This window comes from Antrostomus carolinensis, unplaced genomic scaffold (genome assembly GCF_000700745.2).
Source record: "Antrostomus carolinensis isolate BGI_N321 unplaced genomic scaffold, ASM70074v2 scaffold2919, whole genome shotgun sequence".
NCBI lineage: Eukaryota > Metazoa > Chordata > Aves > Caprimulgiformes > Caprimulgidae > Antrostomus > Antrostomus carolinensis.
In genome coordinates this window covers 26581-38741 of record NW_010337698.1, presented here as the reverse complement: position 1 = coordinate 38741, position 12161 = coordinate 26581, and the positions used below count along the sequence as shown (strand labels likewise).

Here is a 12161-nt window from a genome sequence, read left to right as displayed (position 1 = left end):
GGTCTAGTGGAAGGTGTCCCTGCTGCTGGCAGGGGGGTTGGAACTGGATGAGCTTTAAGGTCCTTTCCAACCCAAACCATTCTATGATTTTATGATTTTTTTAAAACTGTGGCCTTTAAGTTTGTCAGCTTGCAAAGCAATGAACATTAAAGTACTCTGAAGTTCTTAGTTTGAAACGTTGTTTTTCTCCTTTGACTATTCCCACTTGTTTGGTGTTCACCGTAGCTTTATAATTGACATTGGTGGCTGAATTAACCTCTCCTGAAATCAGGCAGGCTTCACCAGGTTTTCACTATTACTGTAATTATTGTTCACAAGCTCCTTTTTTATCTAAAGAAAAAAAAAAAGGAGGGAGAACTGCAATTAATTATGTAATTGCAAATATATTGCTAAGTTGCAAATATATCGCTCACCTACATGCTTATATATAAAATTTGGAAATGCTTTTAATGAATTGCTACGTGATGTCTTAAATTTATAGAAGAGGATTTTTAGAGAGGGGCACAAAGAGGTACTTTGCAGTTGCATGGGGCTCCATCAGCAAATGGTTGAGTAAACAGTGCAGCAAAGGCATTTTTTTAACACTTTTGAGTTTTATGCCATTAAATACTTTTTGCTGGTTGATGTCTAATAGCATACCTTCAACTTACAAAAAAAAAAAAAATTGACTTGTTCTTAATGTGAAGTGCTTTTTGTTCTTTTTTGCTCATTTCATGATGTTATATACTTTTCTAGGGGCTGGCAAGGTTTGATTGCGTATGGATGCCATTCTCTTGTGTTGATAGTTGATGCCAGTACTGCTCAGACTTTACAGGTTTTGGAAAGACACAAAGGTAGTGTTGTCAAGGTGAGATACACATTTTTTTAACGTATATTAGTTGATTCTGGTGTATATATTATTTTTCTAAGTCACTGTAAGTACTTGATGTTATACTGCCCTGGATTTTTACATAAAATCTGACATAAAATACTCATCTTTTACGCGATCTCTTTTACAGCTAAATCAAACCATAAATGCTGAACTTTGAGCTGAGGCTGATGGTATAACTTAATAGAAGGTATAGAATGCATAGAAGCATCTGATAGTGTTACAGAACACAGACAGAAGTGTTTCTAAGAAAGCTCCTAACATGACAGATTTTTAAATGAAGATTACAAAATACCAGCTGAATCTCTTTGTTGATGCCCTTGCTGATTGTTCCTGTTGTGAGCGTAACCATTCAACTAGAAAGTTATTTTTAAGCTTTTACTTCTGTTCTTACCTATAGAAAAGGAACAATAACAGACAAAACTGAACATGTATTTTAGCCATTAAAAAATGACTAAAACTTAAGCTTAAGTGTAGGGTACTTGTACTTTCCTTTGAAGGTCCTTAACCTGAAACTGTAGAGTTTTACTTTGGGTCAAGTGTGGAACAGGATGTATTTCTTTGATGCATCATTTCTTTGTGGAGAATGATGGATTCAGTCAGAGTTTAGAGGAATGTTTGGCTGGCAGATGTAATGTTTGATAGTTCTTAACCCAAATGGTATATTAGAATGCAGTTAGTAATTTATGAAGCAGAATAGATTTTAGATAGGGAGATTTGAGTTTTTTCTGTGGTAAAAGCAAAAAGTTTGAATGTGCCTTCTGGAAATTGCATGCTATTTTTTCCCATATGTAATTTTCTTTAACTAGACCATATGGATACACTATTAGTGTATCAGATGTGGCTACTCTAGTATTTTAACATTAAACACAATTATTTTGTCTTGGGTTTGATAATTTACTGAGTTCTGAGCCATCATGTTCTGGTGATGTCTTTCTGCACACTAAAGAGCTTCAATTTTTTGGTGAGTGGTTTTGAAATTTCAGTATATTCAGTAGTTACAACACGTGGTGATGTTTCTGTATTTTTGTGTAGTATAATGTATTTCTGTGTTAAAGAGTCCAATTAAGTGTGTCTTTTCTATCATAATAAATGAACTGTTTAGATCCTGGGTGAAAATATGGGGTAGAGCAGAACTGATATAGATCCATACAAGATCTTTGCCAAGAACTATCTAGATAGTTACACTGTAGCTTTTAAAAATGGTTATAAAGTTTAGGAATTAGTTTGACTTGATTAGAGAGAATTTTGAAACTGGGAAAAAAGAAAGGTGAAAGTGTTAGGTTTCAAAAATGATAAATTGAAGTTTTTTGGTTTTTTTTTTTTTGAGACTTGTGTGCTGTGACATGTTTAAAAAAATGTGAAAATGTCACAAAGGACCAGAAACTGATTTATTCCAGCGTGTTTGTATACTTGGCCAAATCTTTCAGTGAAGTTTGAGGTTTCTCAGGTTTGCCCAAATATTGCTGTCAATTTAGAGCTTGTGCTGCTGTTGTGAATAGTCTCTCTAGTGACAAATGTGAGGCAACTTATCTGACTCTCAGTAAGGAGAGATTATTTCTCAGCTGTCTCAGAGCAAAGGTGTGTACACGACCGACAGTAACTGTGCACAGAGTAAGTGACACTATGAATCAGTACCTTTGCTTGCCTTTTGGCAACTTCTTTGGGTAAGCATACCCTTAGCCTCCATTGTCTTTAGACCACCCTTTAAAATGAACAAATCAATTTCATAGAATCATAGAATGGTTTGGGTTGGAAGGGACCTTAAAGATCATCCAGTTCCAACCCCCCTGCCATCAGCAGGGACACCTTCCACTAGACCAGGTTGCTCAAAGCTTCATCCAGCCTGACCTTCAACACTTCCAGGGAGGGGGCATCTACAACTTCCTTGGGCAACCTGTTCCAGTGTCTGACCACCCTCACAGTGGAGAACTTCTTCCTAATATCTCATCTAAACCTCCCCTCTTTCAGTTTAGAGCCATTTCCCCTTGTTTTGTCATTAGTTGCCCTTATGAAAAGTCCTTCCCCAGCTTTCTTGTAGCCCCTTCAGGTATTGGAAGGCCGCTATAAGATCTCCCCGGAGCCTTCTCTTCTCCAGGCTGAACAGCCCCAACTCTTTCAGCCTGTCAAATATCTGTAATTGTGTAAAAAAAAAAATAGGAAATGTGGGTGCTACAGAGGTAGCAGCTATAATGATGAATCTGCTTTAAAATTTCCTCTTAGCTTAGAGAATGGGTTGTAGCAAAATTAGAATTTGATCCGGGTAATGATAGCGTTTTCATGTGCTTCAGTTACTTTCACTAGCTTTGAGAAGTAACATTTTTTCAATAGGAAACTAAATGTTGAAATCCAGCTAGTTCTTATATAATTTATAAGTTTTCAAAACCACTATCTGATGCTTTATGAACAGAAATAGACTGTAAGAAAATGACCAATGTATGAGGAGGAAGAATGAGGAGACATTCTGTTCTGCTTTAAGAAGTAGACATTATATGAGAAATTATTATGAGGTCATGATCATTGCAAATCTTATGTGCATTTGTAAGAAATTTTATTTGATTCCTAGGTGTCTTCTTTTTTTTTTGTTTGTAAGTGCTAGGAGTGTAAATAAGCTGGAGGGGATCTGTAAGAATTCTGCTGTGTATGTCTAACCTGAACTCTTTGTAGTGAAAGTTCACACTGGCATACTTGGACTACAGGGGATCTTCTCCCCCAAAACCCATGCTTCAGGTTTGAAAAATTTCAAATCACACCACTGTCTGCAGTGAAACAGCAGAGAGAAAAGCACTTGTTTCATAATCCTTCTGCAATCTCTTGAACTACTTTTTTTTTTTAAATACTTCCTGGCCTTTGGCTGTCATAACTGTCTGGAAAATGGATCCATGTTAGTTGTCTGTATGTCCCTATGGTGTTTGTGGGATACTGATAAATTTGTATGGAGTGGATTATATCTGATTTTTTTATTTTATTTTTTATTTTACCTTTACAAAGGTACTTGAAAGAATACTTTTACAAAAGAAAATGTAATTACAGGAACAATTTTTTTGACTGAGGATTGAAATTTCATTTGTCTCTGTTCTGCTGTGTTAATGAACAGTGATAACAAGGTTCTTTATATTAGATGAGACAAATTGTAAAAATTAAAGAAACCTTCGCCCCTGGTTCCTGTTTCTGACCAATGCTGCTATATTTTGAAGTCAGGGTGGACAGGCAGTGACCAGTACAATAAAAAAATAATATCCTTTAGCAGAGGGATCAGGTCATATGTGGGAACTGTGTTGGAGTGGTGCAACTGCAGTGAGAAAAGAGGACTTAGGGTGTTAGAAAGCTGCATGAGCTCTGATGGAGACTGATTGCGTTCCTAACGTGGTGACAGCTCCTCCCTTGGGAAATGATGTTTTCCAGACTTGGAATTTGCTTCAAAGTAATATATATTTAACTGAGGAAGAAATAGCTTTTCAGGTTTCTATCATTACTTTTTAAGATAGTTACATAGTTACATGCAGGGATCCTCATGGGTAATTTTTTTTTGAACAGCAGGGAGTCCAGAAACTGCAAACTGCAAAACTGGAATTTTCAGGTAGAAGAGACTCTTAAGAATTCTTTGTTATTCTGGTAGAAACACACTTTGGATTTATAGCTGGAGGTCTTTGAAGATTTCTTGCTGTGCATGCAATTTAATTTATTCAGCTAAACTTTTGAGATACATCCTTGTCCCATCTCTGGGAGGGGTAACACAAAAGTGACTACAGTCCTCTGAATGCTGTTATAAATCTAATTCACACTGAAAAGCTAGTGGTTCCTAATGATAATTCTGTTTCTATTTTTTTGATGTCATGTTTTCAGTGTCTGCAAAAAAGTGTTGTGTTTGTCCTCACCCTTTCTCTTTCAGGTAGTGTGACAGCACACAGCTAGCTAGCTAGAGCATCATTTTTGTAGGAGTTAAGTTCCCATTAGCTTAGCATTAAGGTTTCTTTATTCTGTTAGCATCTTCAGTCTCTCTTGGATGCACAAGTTCTCCTTTAAAGCAGACAGCAAAACAAGTCCATACTGAATAGATAAGGAAGGAGTCAGTGTTATCTCCTTATAATCTTGGGAGACTTGTAGACAGAATGTTTCAGATTTCAAGACACGTAGTTTTTGTAAGTATTGCCAACTTGCAAGCCCGTGCAGCTTGAAATCCCAAACCAGAAAATGGTATGTGGAAATCAGTGGTGGTGACATGCTGAAAAGGACCAAAAAGATAGCAAATGTCAGCAATAGCTTGACTTGAGACAACATAAAGGTGAAAGACTGACCTTTCTTCCTCCCCAACACCATAATATGCCTACATTTGTCAGACTGGGAAAATTACATGTTTTAGGATGTATATAAAAGTTGGATGGTAAATTTTCAAGTCTTCTTTGTTTAGAAATCAGTGGGTATGGTTTTGTAGGTGCCCACAGAACCTTAAACATTACCATTTAGTTTCTTCTAAATATTTGAATAAAATTTTTATATACATAGCATATATTTATGGATTATTGTAGTCACCTTCAGGAACAAGGATTGTTGGTTTACATAATTTGAAAATGCCAACCATGCAGTCATGCAACACATTTGCAACATAACTGAAATGTACATAACTGATGGCACTTAAAGGTATGCTTACACAGGTGCTGTTAACTGGTAACTATTACTATGCTTTTTATTGAGTTAATTATTATTTTTTATCCATCTGAAAAATACTAAGTATGCTGCCTTTGTTATAGACATTTGCCTCCTTTGACCAATTTTCATCTGTATCTTCAGGTTAAATGGGCTAAAGAAAATTACCATCACAATATTGGCTCTCCATATTCTTTACGTTTAGCTTCTGCTGATGTTACTGGAAAAATAATTGTATGGGATGTGGCAACAGGAACAGCTCGTTGTGAAATACAAGAACATGCGAAACCCATTCAAGGTAATGATAGTGCATGGTGTTTGTGTGGGAGTTACTTTGTGGAACATCACTACAAATCCATCACCTAGGTTTTGCAAACTATGCTCACTTCTGCTGTTGAATTTTACTGGTGGGATTACTCGCCTTCTCTATGTTTGTCTGCTCGTTTTCTGTGCAAACATAAGACTTACTCCCTCCTAGAGGGATACTGTGAGATTTAATTCATCCTGGTAATATTTTCCAACATCTTGTGAAGAAAAGTTAAAATCTATTTTTATTATTTATTAATATTTGACTGAAATAATAATATTTACAGTGTCAAGTACATCTTCCTGCTTTTGAATTGTTGATGTAGTGCAGTTTGCATTGCACCTGAATGTTAATGTAGTTTATAGTGATGTAGTGCTTTAACAGTAACTACTAACTGTAAATTAAAAGTTTTGATTATGCACATATACTTTGAAAATTATTTAGTTTAGATTTAGCTCATTATATAGCTACTTCCAATATACTACCCTGGTAACATACATTTGCAATGTAACTAGACAGTTAAGTTTTTTTTCAGTGTCTGTGCAGTTGTCTGATTCATAGGAGCAGAGAGGCTTTTCTGTGCAAAGATAGCAACATTAAGATGTGAAAATTGAAGTGGAGAAGGAGAAGATATTGTGTAAATTTTAGCTTAGAATACAGGTGTAAATAAGGTAGGTTTTGTGTATAGTTGGGAGTTAGTGGTAGGAAGTCTTGAAACTGAGTATGCCACATTTGAATTAGGTTTCAGGTGTAATGAAGTGGTCATGAATGATAAGGTTTAACACAAACAGTCGAGAGGGAGAGGAAATCTGGAGATGGTATAAATAACTGGTTTTGGCTTTCATTTGAGAGGACAGTTTAATGGTAGTTCTTGCTGCTTTTGAATCTCTTCTGTGGGTGGTAGCCCAATGCAGCTGGGAAATACCCAATAAACTCTTAACTGAACAGTTCTGGGCAGCTGCATGTTTGAAGATTCCTTATCCCATTACCAGAAGAAAAATCATGGTCTCATTCAGGAGTTCCCCAAGTCTTGGGGGGGAGTAAAAAACAAAAGCAAAAAACAACCTACCAAACAAAATTCACAAAAAACCCCAAACAAACTAACAAAAAAAGCCTGAAGAAAAGACCTATGCATTTACTATGGAAGCCATAGAAGATTTATGTTTGCTTGTGCTAGAGGCAGAAATGTCTAGAAGCCTGCCATAGAGGTAAGTGCTATCTTAATTGGTCTGATGAAGGATAGAGTACAGAAATTGTAGCTACTGGCCAGGTATAACACAATTATGAGAATATATTAGAAAGGAATAATTGTCTTTTTCCTTGCTTCTTTTTGTGCTCATCTATATCATCCATCAAATGCTCCCTTTCATTAGTTTGCATTTTGTACTTCATCAATGAAAAAATTAAGGTAGTGCTTAGAACTCAGAAAAGGGAATCAAAAGATCTAGGTATCATTCCTTCTTGCATCACACACTCAATATCATTTTTACTATTGCTTTAATTGGTGCAGCTTGTAGTTGATAGTAGTAGTTGTAAAACTATTGTAAAACTCGTTTTTTTTTGGTTCTAATTACTTGTGGTGGGGCCTTTTCTCTCTATTAGAACCACTCCTAACAGAGCTGTCCAGGAGCTGGCTGGAGCACTGGGATCTGGTTAGCTTTGTGGCTGAACTATGGCGGCTGGGCTGCTTCAGCACCTGAGCTGATGCTGTGAGTGGATTCCTTCCAGCATCGGACTGGCTCTTTCAGAATTAGCTGGCAGGGATAACACTGCAAGTACAGCAGCATCTACATGCTCTGCTGCATGTTCTGGATTTCTGTTTATTCCTACTGCTGCCCGTACTAGCAATGTACCTACAAAGTATTTCTGAAGTAAAATGTAGAAGACTTTTTTCTTTATTTTTTTTTTCCCTCTCAGAGAAACTACCCTAACGAATTTCTAATAATAAGTTTTAGTTTATTTGGACTATTTTAAAAACTTGTGAAAACTTGTGTAGTACTTGCTTTTAATTTTTAATTGTATTATTTGAAAACCAACTTATGAAATTAGGTTGTTTGTTTTTTGTTACACTTCTGTTTTTATAAATCCTGTGAAAGTAGGTGCAATATTGTAAGTCTGATAGTGGGACACTGAAAATTTATTCTGTTTACTGCAGTTTAGGTTTTTTTTAGTTTTATTTCTTTTTTGGTGTATGTTATTTACTGACACTTATTCACTGAATGCTTGATGGAGTTTTGACCATGCCATTTGAAGATTTCTCCAGGTTTTCAAACTCAGTGAAGGCTTTCTAATCTGCTGGGTGAGAAAAAAAGTTAGTAAGTAAGAGAATTAAAATTCTGTTCTGTCCTCAGTCCCTGATTTGATTTAGCAATAACCTCTAACAGAAGCAGCTTCTTTTCCTTTCCATCTGTTTCTGAGACCTCTAGCTGTTTTTTTACAAGCCTGTAGAAAATGGTACAAATAGAGAGATGAAGCTCCAGAGTGATCTTCTGGTTCTCCATGTGTCGTCTGCTAGAGCTTTGTAGAGTAACAGCTGGAGCCTCACTGCTTCAATGAGGAGAAAAGTGGAGCTTCAGTGTGAGGCACTCTTCTTTATTTGATCCAAACCCTGCATTCACCTGGGAAGTTAACCTTTTATTAACTTACAGTGTAAGTGATTAGGACACATATAGCTGGATGATTGTTTTTTCTCTGAAAGCCAGTGAGAAGCATTTATCAGCTCTGAAAAAAGCTGAGTTGATAAAACAGGAGAACGGCTGAGATAGGAAGGTTTTTTGACATCTTAATATATATGAACATGCTGTAGAGAAGCTGCGACTTGGTGAGGCCATGCAGTGACTGATAGGAGCTGGACTGGAGGGACTTCATCCATTGCTTGCCTGACCCATTCTTTTGTCTAAAACACTGCCCCATGGAGCTCTGTTCTTACTGACAGGAAATATAGTCTTTTATATCTGTTTATCTTGAATGTTTAAATGATGCCCAGCCATGGACAGCCTCTTCAGACTGATCCTATTACTTAAACACTGTACTTGTCTTCTTGATTGTGTGTTACAGTCAGTTTCATTTTACTCTTGAATTTAAGACTCTCTGTTTACAAACTACTTGAAGTGGAGAAGATGTTTGTTTCCAGGTCCAATACTGCTTCCATCTCAGATATTAATTTGGGATGGTGTATGGTTCACGATGTCATCCCAAATATTAGTTGGGATGGTATATGCTTCTTTTCATTTTGACTCTACAGTGGTTCTGTACAATATGATATGTTGTTTCAGATAGGAATTCACTGCTGTAAAGATCTGACTTCTTCAGACAGGAAGTGGGTTGTGTGCATGTGTGTGGACATGTGTAACCCGGTGTTTTGCTGCTTGTTAAAAACATAAATTCAGGCCATAAAATAAACTTATTTTTTAGAATTGTGAAATAGAAACATCTTGTTACTAACAAGTCTCTATTAATTTCTTTAAAGACAAGGTGCTACTGAAGAAGAAAAATTTTAAAATAGAACAAACTTTTTTTGAAAATTAATTTCACTGTTTGTTGTTCTTTCTTTCTTTTGACAGACATGCAGTGGTTGTGGAATCAAGATGCTTCTAGAGATCTACTGCTTGCAGTTCATCCACCTAACTATATTGTACTGTGGAACGCAGACACGGGCACCAAACTTTGGAAGAAAAGTTATGCTGAAAATATCCTTTCTTTTTCATTTGACCCCTTTGATCCATCACGCTTAGCTTGTAAGTTTATATGTATAAAATAGTGTGATATGAATATGTGTGTCCAGGAAAAATGTTAAACTAAAATGTTAATATGGAGATTAAAGTAATGGATTAGGGAGAATAATGTCATTAATACCAAGAAGTCATCCCAAAACGAGACAGGAGTGTCTTTGGCTAATGTGGAATCTTATAAAATAAGATGCCATTGTGTGAAGGAAGAGGAGAAATGGGCATGAATAGAAAAGTTAGAGATCTGAAAAGAACTGTTTGAGACTTTATAAAGAAGGTAGAAAGCATGTAAATAGGATGCTGGAGGAAGCCAAGTATAGAGAGCCCTGTTAAACTGACAGAAAAAGCTATAGAAGGATGGATGCTGATGGAGAATCCCCTGAGATGAGTAGACCAATAATAAATGGTATTTTCAACGGAAAGGATTCCTTTTGTTAAAGGAAAGCTGTGTGAGCATCAGTTTGAGAAGCAATTCTCATGTCAAGGGGGATGTAGTGCAGATTTATCGACATTTTAGCAGAAGGAAACTAAGAGAAATAAGAGAGTCACCATTTTATCCTTTAATTTATCTTGATCACTCCTGTTTGGTAAAGAGACAGTGCAGTTTCCAGGCTTAGTAGTTGTATTTTTTTTTTTATCTGCCATACCATTCTATAAAGATGTAGCTAAGATTTTACTGCTTCTTTACAGCTTAACTGAATCTTTATGCTGCAATATAAATAATGTGAGATAATGATTCTTTGAGCTGTGGTCTGCATGAGAACAAAAAATGTGATATAGCCAATGTGGGCAACCCTGCCTTCTCTTCGTATTGTGAAGCTTAAAGAAATATAGTTGATGAGGGAGAATAGCTTCTGAACAAACAAGAAGTTTCTCCAGTAAATCCCACACTGGTTTTTTAGCATAGACTTAATTTAAAAAAAATCAGTTTTGCTGCTATAAGTTAATTGTAACACCACAATCAAATTGCAGATTGTATTTTGCTACAATAAAGATTGTTTTTCTTGGTACAGTGCTCACCAGTGAAGGTATAGTGTTCATCTCCGACTTCTCTCCTTCCAAAGCTCCTGCCAGCTCAGGGAAGAAAGTTTACATCTCTAGTCCCCATTCCAGTCCTTCTCACAACAAACTGGCTGCTGCTACAGGGGCCAAAAAGGCCCTTGATAAAGTAAAAATCTTAATCAGTAATGAAAAACCAAGGTAGGTTGCAAATATTTCTTCTCAGATTATGTTTTGTATACCTATATATTTAATTAGATTAAAACCTATAAGATAATTATTTTTGAAAAAGTAAATTCATTGGGGTAGGCAGATGGTTGGATGTCCTGTATGAGGACATTATGTAAGAATATACCACTGACAGTCAATCATCCAGTTCTGTTTGTCAAGACAACCATATCTTCCCAGGTTGTTTTACATAAGTTAATGACATAATATTCTCCCTTAAGTAACAGATTTTCATGCAGTTGTAAATTCAGAAACATCTTTCTTAGGGGGAAAAAAGAAAGATGAAAATGGGCTAACGTAATTCATTTCAGTTGTGGAATGAAAAGGGATATAATAAGAGAATAAGAATTCGGTAAGCACTGGTACCTGAGAAGAGTTGTCATTCTGATGTTGTACATGATACTGCAGTAGGAGACATTTTTAAAATTAATAGTGTATGAATAAAATTAGAATTTATACATACATATTTGTCTGTTTTCTGACTGTTTAAAGCTGTTGCAGTTTGAGATTTTTTTTTTTTTTGTTAGAAATTCTCTAGACTACTTTGTATGGTGTAATTGTTTTTTTCCTTTTGTACTTTCTATTTGAGTAATAAAAGTATTTTTCAAACGTCCAGTGAATTTGAGAACAAACTAATCAAACTGTATTATGAGTTAGGACTTGACACTAAAATTTAGTGCAGAGGTGAAATTTATACTCTGTTTTAATAAGGTGTTTAAATTGCAAACTGGGGAGCAGACTTGATGATACTTCCTCTGGTAATCATTTAAGAAATTGTGATTTTTATATGAAGTTAAAGGGCATGATCTTGTCATTTTTTTATTCTACAATGCCTGATTTATGCTGCACCAGACAGAACACCTGACTTGCAAATACTGAGACAGAACATATGCTGCTGCAGCCCTTTGTGTGCTCTGTAATAAGAGCAGATCAGCAAAGATACTGTTTTTTCTGCATTCTCCTGATTGAATTTTAAATTGTATGTTATAGGGTATGATAGTTTTCTTCCTCCTTTTCTATCCACAACATCTGAAAAGAGTAGAGTGGGAAAACTGGGAGAAAAACTTGTAGTTTCATATTAGTTTAGGAAAACTTGGGGAGAGAGGAGCAGGAGATTTTCAGGAAAGTGATTGCAGAGAAGAGGTGAATAATACTCCTGAAGCAAGGAATGAGATGCAGGAAGAGTATAGGGAGGGCTTGATGTGTGGTAGAATGAGGAGTTTAAAACCAAACAAAACCCCACAAAGGGATGATACATTAAATCAGTGCAGAGACCTTCAAACCTGAGCACAGTATGAGGATGATTTTCTTCAATGTGATTTAAATACAGTTCGTTGGATTGCTTCCACCTAACGAACCTCTTTATGTTGCAGCCAATCTCCTG

General features: G+C 36.0%; 1 protein-coding gene across 1 annotated transcript in view; it reads left to right on the top strand.

Annotated features, from left to right (window-relative positions):
• WDR11 (WD repeat domain 11) overlaps positions 1-12161 on the top strand; it is a 38699-nt gene that overhangs the window by 499 nt on the left and 26039 nt on the right. The window contains 4 exon segments of the mRNA XM_029086803.1: positions 736-847; positions 5660-5813; positions 9386-9559; positions 10564-10750. Of these exon segments, the coding sequence (XP_028942636.1) occupies positions 9388-9559; positions 10564-10750 (359 nt within the window). The 5' untranslated portion in view covers positions 736-847; positions 5660-5813; positions 9386-9387.